Source organism: Squalius cephalus, assembly GCF_949319135.1.
Source record: "Squalius cephalus genome assembly, chromosome: 16".
Classification (NCBI taxonomy): Eukaryota; Metazoa; Chordata; class Actinopteri; order Cypriniformes; family Leuciscidae; genus Squalius; species Squalius cephalus.
The window spans coordinates 9137571-9164832 of NC_137137.1; the positions used below are offsets into that span (position 1 = coordinate 9137571).

General features: G+C 38.4%; 1 protein-coding gene across 2 annotated transcripts in view; it reads right to left on the reverse strand.

Moving 5' to 3' along the window:
* Positions 1 to 27262, reverse strand: part of faf1 (Fas (TNFRSF6) associated factor 1) — a 73365-nt gene that overhangs the window by 18847 nt on the left and 27256 nt on the right. For both annotated transcript variants that reach the window (XM_079896996.1, XM_079896995.1), the window contains exons 8-15: positions 20776 to 20862; positions 13115 to 13210; positions 11011 to 11134; positions 10873 to 10936; positions 10591 to 10672; positions 4942 to 5096; positions 572 to 708; positions 156 to 244 (exon numbers count right to left, since the gene is read on the reverse strand). In XM_079896996.1, coding sequence (XP_079753122.1) covers positions 156 to 244; positions 572 to 708; positions 4942 to 5096; positions 10591 to 10672; positions 10873 to 10936; positions 11011 to 11134; positions 13115 to 13210; positions 20776 to 20862 — 834 coding nt within the window. The remainder of the gene's footprint in view (positions 1 to 155; positions 245 to 571; positions 709 to 4941; positions 5097 to 10590; positions 10673 to 10872; positions 10937 to 11010; positions 11135 to 13114; positions 13211 to 20775; positions 20863 to 27262) is intronic.

Genomic DNA, 27262 nt, shown 5'->3' on the forward strand with positions numbered 1-27262 from the left:
ATGATGCCGTAAACAGCTTCATATGAAGGGAACTCATTGGTCATTAGGGTTTGAAATTTATCAAAAAAATTACATCTCTACCCATAAAAGTAACCATGAAATGCAATATAATATGTGGTGCATATCTGTCTGGTGGGTGCCTGGTGTTGTCTCACCTCATCTTTGATGTCTTCTTGTTGCTGTGCAGTGAAGATCTCCATGGCTCCCATGAGTCTCATCATAAGTTCATCCACTGTTGTGTTGCCTTCATCATACAAACAGAAAATAAACAATAATCAGATTGGGTGGAGTCATTTCATTTAGCATTTTTATACTTGTAATGTTCATATTAAAATGTAAAAACTTGATTACTACTGAATACTATGAACGCATTAATGCTAAAATGAAATACAACCTCAAATTATGAATCCTTCATCTATCTATCCATCTATAATATCCATCCATCCAGACTTTTTGGTAACACTAAGTACATTCAAATGATCAGAACTGTTGTGCAATTTTGATCTGGTAGACCTTGCGCAAGATCTGCTACCAACAGTACAGTTTAATTTGAAGTTAATTTATATTTTACCTTGAATGACATTTAAAACTTCATTTGATGTCCGTTTGCCCATGACAATTAGGAGTAATGGGAACTGGTCAGTCTTGTACATCCGGATGGTCTGTGCAACAACACTGCCAAAGTGCCTTGTACACATCGTGAGTAGTCTAGAAAGAGAGAGAGAAAGAGAGAGTCAGTAATTTGAGTGGACAGTGGACAGACAGCCAGTGGAACTCCACTGAACAATCACTGAGCTTAATAAGAGTACACAGCTCATTATATTAACAGACTTTAAAACCAATTCTGCTCTCCGCTCGGAGGATGGTTCTTCTCCAAACAATCCCCTGGTTTAAATTAGTATTCGGCTCCTGCCACACCGAATTTGATAGGGCAGAGAGGATTTCTTATTCCATTACAAAGACAGAACTTTAAATTAACGTTTCGCTGAAGGAAAAGGGTAGCAGGCAGACTCTGAGAGCTCGCAGTAAATGTCATAATATTAATGAATTGCTATAGAGCAAATGCAAATATAGATTAGCTTCTCTCTTCTTTTAATAACATCAGCTTTAATAACTGGAAAGTAAAATAGAGGAGAGATGGAACACACTATAGTGAGGGGCCATGGCCAGCGCGGAAAAAAGAAATTGGAGATTTTTTTTTTCCCACATCAATTTTCACCCTATTATCAGAGAACTATTAAAAAAAGTTGGTTCAGGAGATGAGCGAGCACTTTATGGACTCAAGGTATTTTCAGACCAGCATACTGCCTATAATTTCTGAAGTAAAATGTAGTGCATACCATTTCCATGGAATACTGTATTCCCAATTAAAAGCACTCTATCTGACCTTCCAATGCGATGAATAAAGCAGAGGTCATTTCAACTGTTATCTCATTCTTGACTTATTTGATACATTTCTAGAGTTAAAATATTTTTCACACAACATGGGTATTTTGCACTAATGCAAAACGTGGCATACTACAGTTTCATACTCCCTACATTTCACATATCATTAAAAAAACAGTAGGCAGTATACGATACATACTGCACAGTAGCAGAAAGCATTAAGCTGGCATTATATTCTGAAGACAATCAAGGGAGGGGAAAAAAGTTCCCTTGAAACATAGTTGTGTTTACCAATGTCTCAAAGTTCTTTCAGGGTGTGTTCACACTTGGCAGGTTTGGTTAGTTTAAAACAAACCCTGGTGCGATCGCTCTGTTAGTGCGGTTCATTTGAATAAGTATGAATGCGAGAATGCTGTCATCCGAACCCTGGTGCGCACCACCTAAAAAGGTGGGTCTTGGTCCGCTTCCAAAAGAACTCTGGTGCGGTCCCGACTGAAATATATCTTTATATAAATATTTAGATATTAAAATTATATTAATACAAAACATGAGTTTCTGCATCACTTATGTTTTAAATACTTTTTTTTTTAATGTTTGTGCCAAAACACCCCTGACTTATTTTAGCTGGCCTGTCACATGAGTATGTGAAGCGAAAATGGCAGAAAGGAAATGTAGTTTAGTGTGGTGAACATTATTTTGAAAAATCACATAACTATTTAAGAAATAATAAAATTGTAACAAAAAGTATTGGTATTGTATCAAATTAAAAAAGTTTGGCATTGCCCATCCCTAAAACTTAACACGAACCAATTTCTAATAATGCTCTAATTAATAAACTTAGGGTAACCTACAAAAAAACAGAGTGCCAACTAACAGCATGAGAATACGGTATGTATGTGTCTATGAGTATGTCAGGGTATAAGGATGTGGGATTGTGTGTGTGTGTGCGTTTCTGTTGGCATTATGAATAGCCAACTAACAGGACAACAGGCCAGCTATCTTCAGTGAAACTTGTAGTGCAGTATTACAGATGATTCTGTAGAACCGTTTCACTAACAAAAAAATTAAACCACATACAAATAACACTTGTGTTTCCAGAGGTCCCATCAGGCATTGCAGTTGGCAGTTCATTGTCACATCAGTGATGCGTAAAAAAATCTTGAAGAATGTTAAGAGTTTTCAAAGGACCTCGGGGGAGTTATTTTTGATTTTCTAGTTAGTAACACCAGGTGTTTCAAGCATCTCGTCAAGGACGGCTTCATAATTGGAGTGACAAGCTCTCGTCTCTTCATCCCTTGCTCACGTCACACTCTTGAGTGTGTGAACCGTAATATTTCCCCATGGCTTGAACTGAGAGGTGTGGCACAGTATCAGACCATCTGCTGGGGCCACAGGGCGTGCACTGCTCTTTCCCTGAGAAAACAGTTTCTTGATCAAAATGATCATGATACTAAAACTATGCAAAGACCAAATTGCACGGCAACAACATAGAAAAGAATGAAAAGAATTTTCCTGGTGTTTCTAAATACTTCTGATGGCACATCATATGAAAACAACATTTTTACATCGTCTTCACTCAAAGTCTACCAGATTTTTTTTTACATTTTATCATAGACAAAGCAAAACTTTGATAGTTTGATTGATTAGAAAGGGAATAGCACACTCGTCCGACAAGTCACATGATTTAGAGGTATTATTTATGTCTGTAACAAAACAGGAAAAGTTACCCACCAAAATTGTATACTTTGTATTAGGGATATATTTTAACACTCTAACAGTATGTATTATCAATAGTCAAAAACATAGCATTGTTGACAGTAAGAAACATAGTTCAACAGTGCTTTGGGTGACCGAGTTTGACTCCCGGTTAGTGGCTCCAATTCCTGTCCGGCTTCCTGTCTCTTCTCAGTTGTGCTCTTAAATAAAGGCAAAAAGCCCCAAAACACTCACAAAAAAGAATTAATAATAGTAACAATAACACTTTAAATACTATTATCTAATACTATTATACTATTATCTAGTTTCTATATGAAGATATGCAAATTAAGAATGTTTGTCTTTTTTATTTGACAGACAGAATTCAATATGAAGATAAGCAAATGAAGAATGTTTGTCTTTATTTGACAAACATTCTTCATTTTCATATTTTCATATTGAATTCTGTTTGTCAAATAAAAAAGACAAACATTCTTCATCTGCATATCTTCATATAGAAACTTGAAAGGAAACATATAGGGTACCTCTAAAAAAGTATTAAAATATAAATATTGTCAGAATGAATAGCAACTTCTTTGATTTTCACCACTGTGAATAAATAAGCAATATGATTCGGCAGGATATAATGGATTAAAAACCCCCCAGAATGAATCGTATCTGCTAGAATGCACCATCAAATTGTGACCTGTAGCTTTCTCTTACTTATACCAGCAACAAAAAGCACCTGTAGCACCTGTGGGTGCTAATTACATTCACTCTAATTACATTTGGGCTCTGGATTAATGCACAATTATGCTGAGAGTCTATGTGATCGGTGTCAGCGCTTAGCGATTCACAGGCTTCATTCACAGAGTTAGCATTGAAAAACACTGCCAGTCACCATCCACAATCAGTTAGGCCTGGCTCTGGAGCGTGAGAATACGGTGTGGTGTGTATGTGTGTATGAGTATGTCAGGGTATAAGGATGTGGGATTTTGTGTGTGTGTGTGTGTGTGTCTCTCTGTGGGCATTATGAATAGCCCCAGATGTTGCCCGCCTTTAATCTGTGGTAGAAAGGCTCAGCTGGGGCAAAAAGCAGAAAGGGAGGGAGAGGGGTATAGAGGCCGGGCCGGACTGAAGGAGCCCCTGCAGAAGCAGGTCACTGGCTGGTCTTTCTCTCTCTGTCCGCTCCAGAGGGAGGCCTTTAGGGTGAAGCCTACTGGAAGGAAAAGTAGAGGCCTGCTCAGAAGCAAAGCCTGCTGGGACCAATCAAGAATCCATCTGCTGCCTGACCAGCTTCTCCTTCTTTCTCTCTGTTCATTTCCTTTTTTGGCCTTCCATCTTCATTTTGCTCGCTTGGTTTGCACATGAAGCAATCGGGGAAACATCTTTGCACAGTTTACTGAAAGTCTTGGAAACAAGCACTTTTGAAACAGGGCAGGATAGTTTTTTTTCCCTCGATCTTAATACTATATTAGGTGTATGTTTCTCTTGCCTCTGAGGGCCAAAAAGTTGCAATTGACCAAAACCAAAACGTAAAACCCTCGTCACCTCCGTAACAGGCGTCCTGAAATGAAGACATTCTGAGGAGTGTGCTCTATGATGGCTGTGTGTCTAACTGACCCTTTAGTGGGGCAGATTAGTGCAGATTGCCCTACCGGGGCCTCAGTGAGCAAACACGACATCTTTTGTTAAAGCATTCTATGAGGAGAGAGTCAGGAGAGGAGAGAGGGGGAAGGGAGGAATGCCTCTCATTAAGAGATCATCCATTTTGAGTGTGAAAATGCTTCCGATCCACACCATTCTGTAAGGTTTGACTGCCATTGTAAGTGCATGCGATGAGAGAAATGAAAGTGCTACCTGGCTTTATTAGCTTCCTTAGAAACGTCCCAGGCCCATGTGATGAAGTTCTGGCTGAGATATGACACTATGGAGTCCGCACACATCATCTGAGAGCAAAACACGTTACTGAGGACACTCTCGTCGTTGTGGAGGTAGATGGCCAGCAGTTTTCTCTGAACAACAGAAACACACATATATAAACAGTTAGAGATAGGTAGAATCTTAATATGGATTAAGATTCTAGTTCTAGATTCTTAATGACTGTGGTTCCTTAACAATTCTATTAATAATTATTGAGTACTTTGGAAGAAGAAATATTTGGAAATCAGAAAAGTAATTCTTATTGTATTTGCTGCCAACAGCAGTTTATATCTAAACAGATAAAACAAATCAAAACAAATTTGATAAAATTATTTCAAAAAGGTTCTTACAAAGACTTTTAAATGTGGCACAGAAGTATATAATAATATAATGAACATAATATAGAATATTATATATAAAAATATTGTAATGTTTTAAAATGATATAAATATGAATGTATTCAGTTTAATTGGTGTATACCCTTCAGAATATGCAAAAAATAATAATTTTAATGTATGTAAACTTTTGACCACATTATACTTGTATTTATTCATAATCTTTAGCTGGACACAATAAAATGTAGTATGAGATTCAATATAGGTGCACTGCAATAGTTGACTAGCAGTGCAGGAAACACTGTCAGAGTATTTTAGCTTGGTTATCAATTCATATCAGCGGAAGAATGCACACTTGAGAACTGTTAACAGATCCAAAAGTTTAAAATCTCATTTTCTCAATCCTTCAAATAGTTGCAAAGAATTTAAAGTAAGACATTCACCTAGCATGAAAACTGAAGCCTCAATGGTCATTTCACTATCTATGAAGCCAGAACCCATCTAATCCTGGCTCACTGATCCACCCTTATTTCATGATTCACCATCAGGCTTTCTGAGAGCTTTAAGGCCACTAATGCTTCACCAGGGTGAAACGAGCAGAAGACGACAGTGAGTGCCCTCCCTGCAATCCCTGAGCAAAGCAAACACCCAAACCAAATCAAACTGATGCAGGATAAATCAAACTTTCTCTGAAAAACGAACAAATCGCTTTATTTGTTTTGCATCAAATGCCAGTGCCCTCCTTCCATCGTCGCAGGTTAGCACAGAAAGGCGCCGCTGATGTCGAAGCACATCCAAATCCACAGATATTTACACCGTCAGATGTATGGCGCTTGTTCGCATAACCCAACAACTAATTAAAAAAAAAAAAATAAGCACACCACCACAAACATGAAAGGTTTTGCCAGACAAGGCAGGGGAATAAAATCCACCGAATTACAGAACAACTCTGAACATTTCCTACAGCTCTGACCCCCGACAGTTCGTTGAATGCAGCAGGAGGGATTTCTCGACAGCCTGACGGAGGAAAAACAGAAAGCAAAGTGGGGAGAGAAGCAAAGTAGGGCGACAACGGAGGAGAGAAAGTTGGGCTCTATGGAGGTGTGTATGGATGGAGGACTGAAGGAGCGCTGCTGTGTTTGCACAGTGATTAAAGCTCTCGAATGAGCCGCATGGCCCCTGGCGGGAGAGAGCTCAGGCCTCTTTCACCGGTCCAATTCAAGGCCGTGAAAAGATTAAACACTCACGCTGGGTAGACAAGCAAATGGGACCTGGAGAGATTTTACCCATCAAAAACTGAAAGGGGGGTGGATGAAAACGAGACATGAACTTTTTCCACTCCTCTCTTGCAGTCCGTCCTAAAACCGACGTGGCTGTTTCAGCACTAACTGAGCGTATTCGCTCCAAGCTGCGAAAACGTTTTGACCTTTTGAGGCCTCTAAGATTTCATTGAAGAGGTGGGGAGAAGCTACTCTCGCTAATAACAGTCTTTGGTCAGCTCCCTCATTCCACGCCCCTCCATTACCCACAGTCCCTCCTCTCTACTTTCATCCCATTGTTTTCTCTTCCTTTCTTTCCCTTTGTTTTGTTGGGCTTTTCTTAGCCTGCAGAAATTAGCGCTCAGTCCAAATTACTGGGTCTGTTCTGGGGAAGAAACTGACCCAAAAGCTCTTTCTGTCACCTCAACTCGTCCCCCACCTGCTCGGGACAAGAATCCCTGAAATGGCGAAGAGGAAAGGGAGAGGAACATGGGAGAAGAGGACAGAGAGGGAGGTGGGTAGAGGGAAAGAGAAAGCTGATCTGTCATGTGAGTGGGACAGCACTAGCTTTCACACAGTTGTCAGAAAGTGAGGAATTCCCAGGCTAACTTTGGACATGGGAGTCAGTGTTGTAGTAGAACACAAAGACAAAGTGTGTTTACCTGCTAATTGAAGGCCTATTCACACATCAAGCATTGATGACTTTTTGGCACGTAAAACAGATTACAGGATTTTAACAATGCATGAAACAATGCATGTCTTTGTACTCCTTTACATGAATCTAAACAAAAATAGTCATTATTCAGATATTAAGCCAATTTTTTAAAATAGACAACAGAAATTTAATATGCAAAAATGTCTTTACTTTGTGTCATTTAGTTGCATCAAACTTGATGCGAACAAGACTAAATTCACCTAGTCAAAGGCTCAAGGCATGCTAGCCACATTAAGCAAAGCATTTGAAATTGTTCTTACACAATTACATTGCAACTTTAATAAACAGCTATCAAAAGTTAATTTGAACCAATGAGATTTCACTGTGGGTGGAGTTACCAGTTAAACACCGCCGAAATAGAAATAAAGCAAGCAAAACGTCCTGATGTTAGCATCACGTTATCTTAGGATGTAAGAAGTAGCTGGTTTTGTCTAATTATATCTACAGACTGAATAAATATGATTTTGGGAGTTTTCACAAAACACATTCTGTTGGTGGCTTCACCTGCGCGTCTGTGAGAGTTACACTAGTTACACAGACAGACATACTTTTAAAAGCATTGTGAAAGGATGTTTTTAATTACAGGCGATGTGTATGTGCTGGAGGGGGAGAGATGGAGAAAATGATCATCCTCTTTTGGCTGTAGGAAAGCAAACAATGGGAAATGAGGAGTTCATATTACTGCTCTCTCTGACCTGTAGCGGAGTGCTTTAACAGATGGCATTTACAATACTATGAGAGATTCTCCCACAAAAACTGAACAATAATCTAGTAATAATAATAATCTCGTTGCATAATTAGAGTTTAACTTTAGGAGCTGCCTTGTATATGCAATACAACTCTTAAAGGGCCAGTCTAGTCATTAATTTCTCATCCTCATGTCATTCCAAACCCATATGACTTTTCTTTCTTCCAGTGAACAAAAAAGATGAAAAATATTTAGATTTTTTTTCTCTCATGGTCATAATGCAGTTTACTTCAAATTTTAAAAAGGACGCAAAAGCATCATAAAAGTACCATAAAGGTGGTTCTTTCAACTCATGCACTATATTCTAAGTCTTCTGATAGTTTTGAGATGAACAGGATGAAATTGAATTCCTTTTTATATAATAAATTATAATAGTAATTTTAATATTCCCCTCCAGTGAGCAAGTGAACCATTAGGATTAGATCATTGATCACTGAATTGTCAAGAAAAGATTTGATTCACAAGAAAAATTCCTTTATGAATGGGACATTGTTACTTCTCTCAAAGCTTTGCCATTGAGAGATATGTCGGTATTGTATGGCTTAGAATATTATATCTAAATCGAATGGACCATTTTGTGATACTTTTCTGGTTGCTTTTGGGTCCTTTTTAAAGCTTGAAAGCTTCAGTGCTCATTCAATTGAATGGAAAAGAGTGAGCACTGCATAAAAAAAAACTCTTTTGTGTTCAGTGGAATAAAAAGTCATACAGGTTTAGAACAAAAAAGGTGAGTAAAATGACTATTTTCATTTTTGCATGAACTATTCCTTTAAAAGACCTAAACGTTGATGCTCATTAAGTAACATGTAAAAAACCATCAATGTTGTGTTAAAAGGTAAAAAGAACTACTAACACATTAGTAAATTATTTTGATCAATGTTTAAAGACAACAGTCAATTTTCCTCAGTTCCCCTGTTAGCATAGCAGCATCAACAAGGTGAAGGGTGTCAGAAAACATATTTTATTGCAGGCCGAAAAATTGCTTCGTCACGGAGGCCCCGCCATAAAGCTCATGCATGAAAAACCCATGAAGGGCGCAGAGGAGCTATGAATTTTGATGGGCATCTTTGTGCGGGTGGCAGAGGAGGGTTAGCGTGATTAGCTGGATGTTAAGGGGATTTGTGATGAGGGGATTTATGTGTGCTGATGGGTGGCCTGACTCAAGAGTCTTCCGTTGATCCTCCGGATGAACTCCAGGGCCCCCGGCATTTTCATTAAGGACGGATTGGGAGCATCTCCCACTCCAGAACCACTTCATCACATGTAGTGTTTTACTTAGTGATTAGCCTCTCAGGGCTACGAGACAGGGGCACAAGTGCCCTCAGAAAAATCCATCCCAGACATGCACACGTGAACATGAAACATAAATAACGTTCACTTAACGAGAAGTCCAGCTGACTGAAGGGTGGTGAACACTGGCTCAACCAATGGTAGGAGTAGCGGGATTATCTAGTTTGAGATAGCATTTGAGAAACAAATTCTTTTTGTATCTTTGCAATTCTTAATGGTGTTAGTGGGCAGAAATTTCATCATCTTTAACTAATACCACAAATTAGTGCACTAAAAAAAAATATCATTTGGGACTTTGCAGGCCTGGAACAACATTCCCAGTAGACCTCTCCCCCCATTTTTAGAAAACCTCCCACACTTTTGGGGAGGTAAAAAGTACTTTTAATGACGCATGCCTTAAATGTGTCCCATTAAATCTTTCCTTAATATAAATCCTCTGGCTGAAACCCAAAAGGAAACTGCAACTGCAAATAACATACTAGAGAAGCGCACATGGATAATGTATGACCCGTGAAGAAAAACACTGACTGTCTGCATGAGAGGAACACAGCAGGTCATCTCTTCTTCTTACGTTAGTTTGTTTTTACTGACACACTGAACTGTCTCCTCAGGGGAGAGCGGCGGCCATATTGTGCCTGTGCTGAGGAGAGGAGGAGATCAGCTGGGCTGCAGGCAGGAAGCCATTCCAGCCCGCTCCTCATGCTCAAAACCCCCTGAACATCTTGCTGCATCCTCCCAGTCTAATAAGACTGTAATCCACACAAGCTGTCAGTTGATACAAGCCTCCTTATGAGGACACAGCGGGAAAACCAGCACAAAGCTGTTCTAAATAAAGCTTCAGCTGTTCAAATGGGAAACGGAAATTTGATGGGGATTTATCATGACGGGGGGCCAGTTCTGCCAATCAAACCTTTAGCGTTGTTTATACCTGTGAGTATGATGCTCAGAAGAAATGCTGGAGACGTGACCTGGTAGCGCATGCGTTTATACATGGGTGACACAGGTTTCTGGAATCTGGCTCAGGTCATTTCCTGCTCTCACCTCCTACTGTTTTCCCTATCATTTACAGTACCACCCTCCGACTGTCAATTCAATTCAGTTCAATTCTAAAATAAAATAATAATTTATAATTAAATAAAATAAAAATAAATAAAATACAATTAACAAAATGTATTCAAAATCATGATAGAAATGATGCATTTATTGATAGGTACATTTTGGAGTTCAGTATATACTCACATCTCTGGCTTTGCCGTAAAAGGCCTCTTGAGATGCTGCTTCCAAGGTGCCGATGTAGAACACAGGATGGCAATCGCCATATCTACAAAACACACAAAGCAAACCTCAGTGTGCTGATTCTGAGTAAATACCAAATATCAGAGTAGCTATTTTCAAATATTAAAGCACAAGGAAAAATGTGTACACAAGACATCACACACTGAACTACAAAGAAACGCAGCATATGTTTGGTTTTCTTTAGTGAAATTGGATTACAAATGTTACTTTGTCCAGAGATCTCACCTTCTAGAAAATTCAGCAGTAAAGTGCAGTAAGGCATCACCCTCATTTTCACTGTTCTCTGGCACTGAGGGAAGATGAAGGAATACATCAAAATAGATCCTTATGGTCAGCCTCAAATGAAATGACACTATAACTTACTCATCGGAGACTTTCGACAAGTCGAGCTTCCCATGCCAAAGATCTCGGATTCGTCTACACCAAATTCAGGTGCATCCTCGAAATCATCCCCCTCACTGTCACTGACCATGTGGACATCTGTGCACTGTAACACACACATGTTGGGTTTTCATGTTTTATGGGGATTTTCTAAAGACATAATGATTTTTATACAGTACAAGCTGTATATTCTGTCCCCTAACCCTAGCCCTAAACCTACCCGTCACAGAAAACTTTCTGCATTTTTACATTTTTAAAAGACATCACTTAGTATGATTTATAAGCTGTTTTCCTCGTGGGGACCAAACAATTTCCCCACAAGGACAAGGATTTCAGAAATTGCCATGTTTGTAACGTAGGGTTTACCTGAACCACAAACACACAAAGGCAATTTGTTAAGAAACACTTAATATGCCAAAAACTAGAGATGCGCACAATATATCTGTGACCATTACCAATAAATGATAACAGGAAAAGGTCTAATACCAAAGGTAGTTTGACAAGAGACTAAAACTAAGAAATTAAAAGGAGAAGAAGTGCTTTATAGGTTAACATGAGGTCAGACTAACTTTTTTAAATGACAACAAGTAATTTGCGTTCTTCATAGAGTGGTCTCTTAGGCTGTCCCTAAAACATGGGTTTTCTCTATAGATGGCAGGGCTTTTGCTTTTCATGCCCCAAAATTGTACAATTCTCTTCCATCTGACATTAGGTCAAGTCAAGTCAAGTCAAGTCATCTTCATTTATATAGCGCTTTTAACAATGTAGATTGTTTAGGGAAATACCTGGGTATTTTTTAAATTCAGTCTAAAAACTTTTTATTTTAGGATGGCTTTTAATTGACTTTATTGTTGCTTTTGTGTTTATTATGGATGTTTTTAATTTGCAGTTGTTGTTTTTCTTCACCGCACTTTGAGAAAGCTACTTTTAAAGGTGCTGTATAATACAAAGTTTTTATTATTATTATCATTACCATTATTATTATTATTATTATTAATAATAATAATAATAATATATTTATAGGTATTTCTAAAATAAATACCTAAAAACATTGAGGGAATTAGAGTGCAAGAAATATATAAATATTTATTATTATCATAAAAAAAAAAAAAAAAAAAAAAAAAAAAATATATATATATATATATATATATATATATATATATATATATATATATATATATATATATATATATATATATATATATATATATATATATATATATATATATATATATATATATATATATATATATATATATTATTGAATATTACATTACAGAGTTATGAATAAACAGAAAAAAAGTAAAAATGCCTTTTGAGATTTGTTTTTATGCAAGGTTACAAAATTACTCACATCTTTTTTACTGTACATCAAAATGTTAATTTAATCCTAATTTCTAATCCTAATTTCACTAAATGTGAAAGGCATGCATGTTTAAAATCAGGCGAAATGGAAAAGATATATAATGTTGGCAATAAGAAAAACAAGCAGCAGCAATTTCAAAATTTTATATCAGTGCTCACTCAATTATAACTCCATAAAAAGAGCATAATAATAATAATAATAATAATAATAATAATAATAATAACAATTAATTAATTAAATAATTCCCATTTTAATTCCACACTGGGGACCAAACCTAGTATGAATAGTACAGAGAATGTAATAGTTGCAAATCTGTTGAAAGGTTGCCATCAGACTTGAAATGCAGGGGCAAGTCTGGCTGCAGTGTTACGCCTGGCAACTCGACAGCGATCACTGTGCCCACTACATGTTACTTCATCAATTCAGAACAGGACTTCATTTCTATTCCAACAACGAATCTCTCATTAAAGATAAAATCCATTTTGGCTGAGCAGAACGGTCTAATTAAAAATCGCACAAAACATTAGAATGGCCAAAAGTGGCACCACATGCTGGCTTTCAATATGTTGAAAAGCTAAAAACAAAAACAGCAGTAATGAAATGTATAAATGTAAATATAAATGATGAGAGAAACATAATGGTCCTTATATACAAGTGAAAGACATTAGGTATGACTGTTTGTGCATTGTAGTGTTGTTGTTGATGTCTGTTCTGCTTTACCTCGTCTGTCTGGTCCACCGTGAGCGCAGAGGAAGATCTTCTGCACACAGTCAGGTGGTGGCAGGGGTAGCTGATTCCACTGGCGGCCAGAGTCATCTGCACAATCACAAAACAGCTTTATTAGACATTTTAAAGCAGTGGATCTCAATCTGAATCTCAATTTTGACTTCAAGGCCCCTCTATTGTCCACAACAATATTTGAATATTGATGTATATTTGTTATAACAATAACCCAATACTAGAAATATCTTCTTTTTTTGTTGTTTTAGCTTATTTTAATGTTCGTTTTGTCTTATTTTAAATAATCCCCCTGGTTGAGAAACACCATTTTATAGTGTTCTTTTTACAACCTTTACAAAAAAAAAAAAAAAAAAAATTATATATATATGAAGAGTTCAGATGCAAAAGCCTCTGAAGTGCCATCTGAAATTTGAATGATAATTTTTATCAAGCTCGTATATTTAAGTTCAGTAATTTCACTTAAATGACAATTAATAGGTCATTTTCATTGCCATTTAAGTGAAATTACTGAACTTAAATATACGAGCTTGATAAAAATGATCATTCTAGAAGAAAATTTCAGATGGCACTTAGAGGCTTTTGCATCTACAGGGTGGGCCATTTATATGGATACACCGTAATAACATGGGAATGGTTGGTGATATTAAAGTCCTGTTTGTGGACTTCTAAATGGCCACCATGGTCACCACCCATCTTGAGGAGTTTGCCCCCTCACATATACTAATGTGCCACAAACAGGACTTTAATATCACCAACCATTCCCATGTTATTATGGTGTATCCATATAAATGGCCCACCCTGTATATCTATATATATCTATCTATATCTATCTATCTATCTCTATCTATATCTATCTATATCTATATCTATATCTATATCTATATATATATATATATAAAATTATTATTATCATTTGTAGGACAGGACATAGTAAGACAAAATATAAGAGGACAACACCATTTTTGTCGTATGTTGAAAGAAACACCGCATTGTTGTTCATGAAAAGACCACTGCTTGAAATTAAATGAAGTCGTCATTGCTAACTTTTATGAAGTTCATTTTGGGATTGGAACATCATAAGGATATGCCAATGATGACAGACTTTTTGGGTGAACTATTCCTTTAAGACGTCTTTTCCCAGTAAAGTTTGCACAGACTGATATTCATCTACACAGGGTTTGTCTGGTTCGGGATAGAGGTTCTGTATGCTTGGCACTCTAAAGAGCATCCCATGCAGCATGCGGTGAGCTACTGGTGAAGGCCTGAGTACCTCATTAACTCTCAGGCTAGAGTGGAAATGTCAGCAGCACTCCACACTACAGGGACTCATTACAGACCAGCCCCTTACACACACACACACACACACACACACACACACACACACACACACACACACACACACACACACACACACACACACACACCTCCCTGGAGCGACAACATAGAGCTCTATTCTTACCTGACATTCCCAATTACACACTATAATCACCGTCTGTTTTTACATATTAATTTCAGATACCTAAATTACCATAGCACTCTATACTTCAAATCAAGAGTAAAGGAAATCATATTTGTACTACTTAACCAGGCAGGTAGCAATAAAGACAAGAAACTAAAGTAAAAGACGACAGAGAAAGACGGATACCTGACTGCAGGGGGCTCTGATACTCTGAACACTTTGAGGTGCTTTTAAGAGATTTTTGTTTTGATTTGAGGAATACTTATCACAAGAATTTATACTTTCTACTTAAACAGTTATCAATTCTTCAATTTCTGATATACAGATGAATGGCTTGATTAAGTGGGATTCTAAAGAAATGGCACCCAACAACACCATTACACCACTGTGTTCACAGGTAAAGTAAATTACTTAAAGTATTGTTATCATGAATTACTCAACTTTTAAAACAACGGCTGACAATTCTTAAGTAAAAAACGTTGCAATTTAAGCTAAAAAAAAGTTAAAGCCCAAATCAAAGATAAAAATGTATTTATGACCATTTAGATGGCAAAATAACTTTAAAAAAAATAATTTTCATAATAACTACAATTATTTTAACAATAATAATTGGACATTTAAACAAAAATGATCAGCTGTAAAATATGACAATATCTCTGATCTGTAATTTTACTCAATACAAACTAGTGCTGCTTGATCAGGCATCAGTTACAAAGCTATGACTTTAATTTAAACAACAAAAAATCATTAAAAAAATAGCTGCCATGGCCTAGCCATTACAACATACACATTTAAAATAATGGCGGCACATAATTTACTGATTTTTTCTTTTTTGAAACAATTTCTACAAAAAGAAATGAACAAATTGAAGACATACCAAAACTGATGTCACGTCTTGGTATTGATTAACAGACATAACAGATTAGGTTTAAAGAAGCTTTGGTTTAAGCACTATAATATCATAATGCAACTCAGAGAGGATTTCAGAGTGTCAAGTACTTTAACAGGGCGCTAACTCCCCCAAAACACACAAACACACAACACACTTTCTCTCTTTTTGTGATGGCCCACACAGAGAGAAGAATCACAGATAGTGTTTCTCTTCTACAAGGACTAATTAAAGACAGACTGCCTGTACAGGGAGACAATGTACATTACTGCTGGGTAACACAATCAAGAAAACGGTCCAAAAATAGGACATGTTCTTTTTGCAGGAGTATCAGCTTATCAAAGGCCAGAGAAAATGTAGAACTCATTTCAGAATAAATCACAGGGAAGAGTGGGGTAAATTGAAGGTGCATGCAAAGTCATAATTTATTATTCCATAACTGTTTTCACCATCTGTCTGACCTAAAATACTGTACCTTTAATACATCTATATGTAAATGACCTATGTTATGCAAACCTTTGTGTACCAGCACACTGTTGATCGTCAGGTTGGTCAAGTTGCCTAATACTGAATTGATGTTGATATCTAAACATGGGCAGTTAATTTAAAAGGATAGCTCACACAAAAATCTAAACTGTGTCACCATTTATCTGTTGTTTTAAACCTGTATGACTTCTCTGGAACAGAAAAAAAAAACAACCCTGGATAACACCCCAATAACTCATTGATTAGTCAAAAAAACATATCTATACAGTATAAAGTCATTTCCAAAACATTTTTGGAAATACATGACGTGAACTAATTATGACAGTTGAATGGAATGTGCCCATCATGACTATTATGATATCAGAAATAATGTGCTTTTCTAGATTTCTTCTCATATATGTCCAGGGCTGTAAATGCTACAGTACATCTATGGTAAATGACCCCTTTATCTCAAAACAAACAATGTAAATCCTGCTTTACATGATATATCCCATTTAACACTTGAAGAAAGATAGAATTAGGGCACTTAAAGTCTCGGGTAAGTGGTAAAACATCAGTGTTCTGACCCCATCGCCTAACGGTATGAGTATGCCTGGTTGCATATGTGTGTGCATGTCAGAGCCGCAGGCTACAGGGGAGAGGTCACCCCCTCATCTTTCCACACCTCCCTCTCCACCTCCAAACAAAGAACTAAATCCTCCTCTTTTGGACCCCTTTCATTAACACTTGCATTAAAGCCCCTAGCACTGAGCACCATGCAAAAGAGGAATTCCATTTCTCCTTCTCTGTTCTGTTCTCGTCTAAGAAGAATTCTCCTTCCCTGTCTACCATTAACCAAACATATTTCTCTTTTTCTCGTCTTGGTTGTTTTCAGCTATTTGTTGTCGTTCTCCATCTTTCAGGCTGTGAAGGAGATAATTACTGCTGACAGCTGCTCTAGTCGTCCGAGAGCCCCAAGCTGCACCTTGTGCCTGCCTTCTTTGATAGTTGAGGACAAGAGAGCTACAGAGCGCGAAAAAAGCAAGAGTGTGGAGTCCAGAAAAGAAAAGAAAAATAAGAAGCCCCACCCTAAACACCTGTTGGACCCTTTCAGGTTAGGGTTTGAAGAGGTGTCAGTCTTGATTAAGATCTAGGGTCAAATACAGTGTTCAAAAAGCCCAGTGAACCTTTCAGAACTAAGCCCTTCGAGAAAAAAAAAAAAAAAGTGTGAATAGGCTAGGCGATCTTTTTCACCTGTTTAAGGTGTAATCTGTAACTGCTACGATTTGCCAGATGTCAGTGGCAGAACCCAGCAAATGCATCTTACAATAATTTAATTATATAGGTCCAGAATCTATAATTCTATAACTAATAGGTCCAGAGAGTCAAGAAAATACACTTTGAGATAATGCCTCCCAAAAAAACCTTTAATATATATATATGTTTATTTATAGTTTCAAAAATGTGTTTCCAAATTCTACCTGCAATGCAAATTGAAGAACTGATCTGACAGGGAAAAGTGTTTACTACAACAGATCAAACATTACAGATCCATTTCCTCTGCATACGACAGAACGCGACTACCTGCTGTTAAATACAACACCGGGATAGTCAGCAGGGTGTTGATCTAAACATGTAAAGCATGATTTATGTCAGACGGCCCCAGTGAGGGACAGGGAGTGTAGATTGACGGTTGTTGAAGACAGAGTTGGCGGTTCTGAAGACAGTTGATTGGCAATATAAGAGTGTATATACCTCTCCTCGGAAGAACTTCACCTGCAGACAGCAATCTCTCAAGGGGCTCTGTACGGGCTTAGAGCTGAGCCTTGTCGCTACGGCAACCAACGGGCCCAATAAGCCGCCTCCACAGGTCTGTGACGCTGAAAGCCCATAACAGCCGTGGGCCACGGAGACCCTCAGAGAGCAGCAGCAGTAATACATTAGCAAACATCAAGAAACACTGGATAAATGTCAGCAATTAAGGGGGAAAAGACTCTAATAAGGACGTTCCAGAAGTTGTCAATCATTCCCATAGGTGCTGCACGAGGTTGGCAGTGAAATATGAAAAGAGCTCAAAAGAGTTTTGGCTCAGGATGTGTGTGTGAGAGAGAGTGAACTGAGCGGTGGGAAATGGACCAATTAGAAGCCTAAATTAAGAGAACAAATAAAATAAATAAGAACATGAGCTACTATTATTACTAATAGCAGCAGCAAAAGGAACAGCGCACAGCCGATTAATCCTGAATACATTTTTTTTTTTTTTTTTTCCTGATTACTTCCTTAACAAAAGGCATGGAATAAAACTAGTCAATAATCAAACAAAGTGATGAACTGGCATTATTTACTTTGCAGACAGAAAATAAACCTTCGGAAATCTCCAGAATATTACACTAGGAAACAACAAAAAATGTGCTCACATAGTACAGCCAAAGTTTGGGCAGAAAACATACCAAAGTTTGGGCGGTTAATGCCAAACACAGCCTGCAAACAGCAGTCCTCCAGTGGCCTGCCATATGAAGAAGCCTGTGTCAGCCCCTCAAACACACCACACACATCCAGACTACACCCACTCAAACAAACAAGGGCTAAAACATGACTATGGTAAACAGCCTCCTTTGAATTTACAGACACTGCATAGGGACGTCAAGACAACCGCTAAGATCCACCCACAGATTCAAAGGCATAAGAAGGTACGCTGATTTTTACATTGTAATCCCTTTCTCCCGAGAGACAAATTTGCAATGCTAATTGCAAATCCATTTAAAATGGCTGCACTGTTTAAATGTTAACTGGTTAAACAGTTTCACTGCATAAATGGATCAAAATCAAATCATATTTTGTTCATCTGACTCCCTGACAGTAATACAAAACATGTATACAGAAGATGCACTGAGAGCCATCTGAAACAGATAAATATATTAAGCTCAATCCATTTCGACAGTACAAGCAAAAAAAAAAAAAAACTCTGTCGCTGGCTCCTTCAAAACCAATATGCTTAAAAACTCAGTCGGTGAAATGTAAACTGACTACAGATTAGTTTTCTATTTTTCTCCCTTATGAGGTGGAACAGAGTGCAGAGAGACTCGCTGTATATGAGCAAGCGAAGGGTAATGAAAGCACAGAAGAGCAGGCATTGACTCAGACTGCTGGTAAATGTATTTCTAAGCCTGGGCTGTCATGTTTATTGGTACAAATCCCGGGAGATGAGGGAAGGTTAATGAGATACGCGCCAAAAAATGGCCTGCCTGCCATGCAAGAGCTTTGCATCTAATGCACAGCTAGCCGTTTCAATAAGGGCAGGGGACCATTATTAAGACTGCCGCTTTAATAATACGTCCCTCCCTATAAGCCAAGACGAGTTGAGGTGGAAAGCTGGTCCGTGGCCAAGTGCACGACGACCACACATAACCAATCACTTCTAGGGCATTAACAGTTTAATGTGCCTTAAAGAGTATTCATGAGCAGTGCCCTCTTTATCAAAAAACAAGTTTGTGGGTTGAGGTCTTCAGTGAGTGCACTTCAACCCTGAAGTGGCCCGACTCAAGTGGGCAGTCTGTGGTGAGAGGGTGTAATTCAGTGACCTTGTGTCTGTTGTGCTTTTCGCTAAAGGACGAAACGATCTCTCCAACCGCCTTTTTAACAATATGAGCTAAATGCAACGGGTGAGATACATGAGCCTTACAAGTGCACACTGAAAAAAAAACAATGCAGTCATTGTAAAAGAGCTCTGTGAAACTACTCATAAAGCTACTGACAATGAGGTCAGAGTCTTTTGTTATGATACTCTCAAATACTAAGTAGTCATGGAGTTTTATGTTTTATAATGTTCTTTAAATAGTAGTCACCAAAACCATATTAATAGCTTCAGAAAAAAATTTAATGGTTTCTCATTCATAAAGTGTGTGTGTGTGTGTGTGTGTGTGTGTGTGTGTGTGTGTGTGTGTGTGTGTGTGTGTGTGTGTGTGTGTGAAACCACCACCACCTGAAACAAACAGTGTTTGTTCATCAGGACACTCCCTTTGAAACAACACTTTCGCTCAATTAGGCACCTAACACCAAATCAAGACACAATGACAAGCATAGACCTAAGAAACACATTACTCTTTCATGGTTAAAACACAAGGGCAATGTCCATGCTTAACTGATCAGAAGCACAAGGATAAGTACAATGATAAGCACAATGATCAGTGATAAGTAAAGAGAAAGTTCCCATGGTTATTGTATGGATGATAAGCTGGGAGGTGGGGTTCCACAGGGTTCGGTGTTAGGGCCCTCTCTGATCACTGTGAACGAGTCGTGCTGAAAGGCTGGGAGCACGGAACAGGGCGAGAAAGGTCACTGACCCCCCACTACATGAGCTGTAATGTCCACACAGGGAGGACAAGGGAGAGGAGCTGCTCTGTGACATCTTAATTAGTACCAACATCTTATTTTCACATCGGGTGATGCTACAGAACCACTACAGAAAAGCTGAGATGACCACCAAACTCTGCTTTCTTACAATGCATGCTAACTAAGGCACAATTTTTATCAAGTAATTTGTCATTTTAAAATGAAAGCAAAATGTCTGTATGAAGCAACAATTATAACCAAGTAGAACATACTTGAAGTTAATAGATTTTGGGCCAATGAGATTTTACTGTGGGCCGGGCTACCCGGTGACCAAAAAGAAGATCTGCCGCTGGTCTTTCTTTGTGGTCGTGTCTGGTCAGGACAAAAACTCAGTTGAAAAATGACACTTTTACTTTTGTTGGTAATTATTCTGATTTTACAACTTATTCTTTATATAATAGAATATATTTTATCGAGAGAGGAAAAAAATCATACCGAGTCGTCTGAGGCAGAGGCAGGCCAGCCGTCCCACTGTTGATGCCGCACAGGGATATTTGTCAGGTCTGAAATGTTCCTTTTCACCTGAGATATAAACAGACAAAAAGATCAGACAACAGATACACGAATACAACACTAATGAATACATTCAAATTAATTTAAAAAACTCTAGCAGAAACATTTCTTTAGACATTTTCAGTACACAATGGGAGGGAGAAAAGGCAAGTAGCGGAAAAAAGAGCTCCGTGTTCTCAAAATTCCACAGATGCCTGTCCTAATGCCCAATGCCAACAGCCCTTCACTAGAAAAATGGACAGTATTTCCCTTCTGCCATTCACCCCCATGTAACTGCACTTATTAACATTGCATGTATTTAAACAGTTGACGCTGACCCCTGCTCCTACACCGCTGTTGGTTTAAAGCCCAACGCCAGGCTGATGTGCGGAGGATGGGGGTGATCAAAGCGGGCGTTGCCCAGAGCTGGAAGGGCCGCAGATTCTAGTGCATTATCCCCAGAGAATGCACTACCCCGCGGCGCTAGATACAGAGGCAGAGAAAACTAGCCATTGTGGCAGAAAGCCCTCCTAGCGCATGGCCAAATCCCACCGCCAGCGCACTGAGTGGACATGTATCCTCTGCCAGACTGAGGACTCGTGCCCACAGAGGCAGAAACGATGGGCGCAAGATGCTTGTGAAAACAAAGGCCATGAAGCAGGGTTGGAAGAAATAGGGATAACAATTCATTAGCAGATAGAATCATAACCTTTATGTTGACAAAAATAAAACCACAGAAATATGAATATTTATGAATGCAATAATACAGAGGTTCTCAACTGGTGGGTTGAGACCCAAAATGTATCAGGGTACTGATAGTGTCTTTGACAGGAGGGGGAAACACTACGCTAATGCAAATAATGAATTTAATCAATGCGAAATGCATTTTAAAAATAGTAATAATAATAGCTACTTGTAATGGTTTATTATATATATATTTTTAAGACATTTAGATACCAAAATGATCAAAACTCCTATTTATCCCATGCACATTGTTGGATTCATGCAGTTCATGATATGAATGTAATGTTTGATTATAAAGATACTTTTGTTTACTTTTGGTACTGTTGATGTCCAAATGTAAAATCGGTGTCCTGAAGCAAGCAAAACCAGTTAAGAACCACTGTCTGCATTCATTTATAGGGGCTTTTTATAAGGATGCAAAGATGATTAAAGGTTTTTCAGACAGACAGAATTTTTTTTTAATGTTTCAATAATACAGATGTGTAAAGAACCATGGATAAAGTCAGTTTCCAGACCATTTTGGTCAGGCAAAAACTCAATAAAGGGAAACAAATTTAGATATTGACAACAACACCTCGGCCGGCTGAAGTCGGAGACTGCACCATCTCACACGCACACAATCAAACATCCTCGAGCCCACACACTGGGCTGTGCGTTTTTCTTATTGAAGCGAGCAAGGGTCAGCTGGGTTGGCCAATGTTATTACAGAGTGTAATATCTGTGTTTGACCAGAGGGCTACAGGGATTTGGCCGCCCAGGCCTGACCGGCAGGCTGCCGTAAACACTGGCTCTTGGCTGTAATGAACCATTTAGGGTCAAATGGCACCGTAGCCCAAGAGAAAGTAACGGCATCACCAAGAACCAGACAGAAGCATTTAGCTGCTATAACAAATCGTCCCTCTGCGAGAATCTGATATTTCACCACTTTACTTCATTGGGTCTTTTTATGAGCACTGCCCTACTGTCAATACACCTATACCCCTCTGTACTTCAGCCAGACTTCATCCCATCTTGACAAACATGCAACGAGAAGCTATTCACAGTTATTTGACTTCAAAACAGTTTTAGCTATATTGGAAGGTAGAGATGTGAACATTCTTGGCGCATAAGAAAAGAAAATAGCAAATAAAACCACAAACACAAACCTGTCAACGAATAAAGGTGGTATAAAAGTTAATTTATCAGAGATGGCTGGTTGGGTGAGGGGCTCTTTCTGCAACTACTGTGAATTATAATTGACTTACGAGGAGAAAGCCCCATACTGCTGCAATATTCACAAACACAAGTGTCATTACCTATTCATGAGCTACGAATTCCTCCTCTTAGCAGTCAGGGGTCTGCAAATTAAAGCCAACATTACCCAACTAAATGAGAAAAAATATATACACGGAGAGGATAAACAAACAAATCCAGCGAATAACAAGTTTATTTACCACTGATTTCTAAGAGAAAGTAAAGAGAGTTTGAAGATGTTCAGTAACGGCTGACATTTGTTCTGTCTTGCCCAAACCGCTGCCCATAAGGAACAAAGAGATTTGATTAAATAACGAAGGAAAAGACTCAGTCCTATTAAATCCAGTTCCGCTGACATTTCATTTTAAATGTCACAATAGAGTTTTTAGCATCAGGGAACAGACTTCTATTGTGAAAAGGAGGAGGGAAAAAAGCAGATAATGTTGACATTATATCAGAAAATGCGGGAAGATCTCATGGATAAAGACATTTCAGCTGCCGGGATTATATACTTAAGGACTGCATGTAACAGCGCCTTTCATTTAAAAAGGTTTTCTTTTATATATTCTCCAGTGTGGTTGTCATATAAGACAGATATTATATATCACCTATAGAACAAACATTTCCATGGTGTAGATGAAATATACATTTTACACAGTGATAGCAGATGGACTGCACAAAATAAACAGAGTTAAATAATAGCATTTGAGATACACAAAAATTTAAAGGCATCTGTGTATTGCTGTGCCCTTACTGACAGAACCTAAACTGCAAAGTTAAATTTAAAGATGTATGTTCATATTATATATATATATATACACACTTATACATATACACATATATATATATATATATATATATATATATATATATACACAGACACACATACACACACGCATACACACACACACACAATACATTGAACTGTGCAATCTTGAACTAGCAATTAAACAGTGGCAGTTTTGTGCATCTGGCACATAATGTTAAATAGTAATGTTAAATTCAATAATGTTATTAATATCTTCATATAAAAGACAAAAAGATTGGTCCAAGAGCTCGAAAAAAAAATGTAATCTTTCAAAATTAAATGACTTGGACGTCAATAAACACGTACGCGCTCTCAGACAAACATGCGCACACACACGCACATTAATGATCCAATCTTTCTAAATGCCAAGTACTGGTAATCCTTGGCTGGAGAGAAATCAAAGAGAAGAAAAGGTTGCCATTAAACAGTCACAAGCTCTTCAGCACCAGATGCCTTTCATTCACACTCTTTTACTCTCCATCCTTCTTTTCTTCCTCTGCGTTCATCTCTCCAGCTGCGGAGAGAAACGCTGTGGGGCCGGCAAAAATCCCTGGGACGAGTCGTCTGGTCACGGACGGCAGAGCCCTATCGGACGGCCCTATTCTCCCCACCACTTTCCTGACAAACATTTGCTCTGAGGCTTAAGCGCAGCCCCAAACTCGGTTTGGGAATGCCAATCAGAAGAGGAGAGCAGGGCCCGGGGCCGAATAGTGGAAGGGTACGTTCCCTGGGAGCCTGGAGGCAGAGCGAGAGCCTTTGGCAAAGACAAACAACGGGATAGCACTGAGGGACTCTCTTCTCTCTCTCTTTTGCCGCTCCTATTGATATGCACAGAAAAGCATCGGCTGGTCTTCAGCAAAGACAAAAGATGAGCAGAAAAAGAAAGGCTGGAGAGGAGTCCTCTCCATATGTGGCTGTGAGGGGGTGGATGGGGAAAAAAAAAAGAGAGAGGGGAGATTGTGAGAGCTCTCTGTTGCTGTTTTGTTGCATTTTCACACAGGCCTTCGGTTTTAAGGGCCACAACTGTAAAACAAAAACTTCTCTCACTTGTTAGTAACTTTTCCCAACGAGTTTTTTGTGAAGAAACGTAGTGGATCCCCGCAGAGCTTTTATTTTCCATTCACACATTTATTTTCTAGTATTTCGGACACAAAAGCAAGTGCTTGGACACGCTTGATAAAAATGTTCCCATCCCAAAAGAGAAAAAATCTTTCAGTGGAGCCAAAGTAACTAATGAACTCTACAGCTAACAAAACTAACTCTGAGAGAGAGCCATTTAGAAAGTGACGTGCAACCAATAAGGTGTTCACTTACAAAAACAGTTTGTATCGCATGCAATTTGTTTCTCCTTAGAAAACAAATCTTCTTTCTCATCCCCTCTTTCTCCATCTTAGGAAGAAAGAAACAGAACGCCTGAGGATCAGGCCAGTTGGAGCCGCAGCGGTCCGTTTGATTCAGCTTTGTCCAGTCACTCGCTCCCCTACCAAGCCAACAGCTTCGCTTCCTGCTCCTCTTTTCTCTTCCCCGCGGGCTCTACTCTCCAGTTGTTGTAATCCCGGCAGAAACACTTAAGGTTCACAGTAGGTGCTCATCAAAACCATCTGCTGAGGGAAAGAGAGCGCTCACCCATCTCACTTTAATCTCTTCAATTAGCACCATTACAAACCTGTCAAGTAGTCTGATTACTGTAATGGTGACCAGCACCATCAAGGCGGCAGTTTCGCCGGGAAAGGGATTCTGAGATTGCGTGGACATAGCTGAGGTGGGGAAAAGCGTTTCTGTAGTTAAAAAAAAAAAAAAGATTTCTGACTTAAAGTATGAAGTGAACACCTAAAGGAATAGTTTACCCAAAAATGACAATTCGGTCATCATTTACTCAACCTCGTGTTATTCATAGCATTAGTAACAGCTCACTGGAGGGGAAGATTTCCAATGGTTAATGACTTAAATCTGCCTGTCCCCCAGACACTGATTGGCTTCAGAAGACTTGGATTACAGCATACGGACTACTTTTTAATGACACTTTTATGGTGCTTTTTTGTAATTTTGTAGCCTGAAAGCCAAATTGTGGGGATGATACATACATAAAAAAAAATTATAAAAAAAATCACCTTTAATGTTTCACAAAAGAAAGTAAAGCTCCTTGCACACTGAGTAAGAAATTTTCGTATGTGTTTTTCATATTCGTCATTCGGCGTCTCTGAATTGTCAAAACACCTATCAAAATGCTTGATACGGACGCGAAAAATGCAGAAAATCGAACCCGATCCTAATTTTTTTTATGACGGACGAAAGTTTCGGAGGCAGTGTGTAAGCGTTAATGACATAACGTGAGGTCGTATTTATTTTTTAACGTGCAAAAATTTCGGAGGACCTTAAGTCATAAAGGTTTAGAATGAGGGCGAGTAAATAAGGACATCATAAGGACATTTCCATTTTTTGGTTACTTTTCCTTTAAGGAGGAAAGTTCTCACAAAAATAAATTTACAAATAAATGGAATTTCAAAATTAAATTATCTGTATCTGCACCCTTTTTCTCTATTTTTATTCCACTAACAGATTTGATCGAACCTTTGGTACATCAAGCTTATCCTACAGGGAATTTTTTGATGTCCAGCAAAATATCTAAAAAAAAGGCTGCATAAGAATGATATTAAGACTCGTTTTCATGGATTGCATACTATTACACCAAGTACTACTTGTTTATACTACAAATCTGTCAGTGCAGAAAGACAAAATATTATTATATTAAAATTAATTTATCAGAAATAATATAGCATGAAATGTTGCTTCTCAAATAAACTGATCTTGTTTGAAGGTTTTTAATTAACGAAAAAATAAGAAAATCTTTTTTAAGAATTAAGATAATTTCACACAAAAAACATGATGTCTGAATAAACTAAGAATTTTTATAAATTTTAAGTGGAAAATAAGACAAAACCTTGTTAAGAATAAAGACAGTTTCTCAGAATACACGTGTGAATATCTTGTGCAGTGCTGCTTATTTCAAGGGTTTTTAGATGTTTTAACTGGAAAATAAGAAAATCTTGTTAAGAATAGGATTTCTTGCAGTGCAGATTTTAAGTCAGAAGCTGCATAAGTTAAACAAGAGGACTCAAGTTTAAAAACAAAAAAAGAACATCACAGATGTCTGTTTCTTCAAAACGGCACTGCACAGGCCCAACATGACTCCCCTAGCACTGAGGGAGGGGTTCAAGTGGCGCTGTCAGTCCACGGGGAGCTTGTTACACTTGACGTGGTGCACGCTACCTGCTGTGAATAATTAATGGAGCCATTTCCAGAAAGCTCTGTGTAGGTTACTGGGGCAGGCAGAGGAGAATGCGAGGGAGTCTGGGAGGGGTTGTGTGTGTACAGAATGAAGCGTTCAGGTTTTGTGTCCCACACAAACCAACCTTAAATACAACACAGTGTTGTTAAAAGGAGAGTGATGAAAAGAATGGCATCGCACAGGTCTGATGGGAGAGGGAAAGGAGCTGATGAGCCACAGGGGGGTTTGTGCCGCTCGATACTGAGCTCTGGCACACACCGTGATAAGTGGAAAGACACACAGTAGACGAGAGTCTTCCAGAATGTTGAATTCAGCATTACAACCTTGCCATGATTTAGTAAAATGAGAAAAAAAAT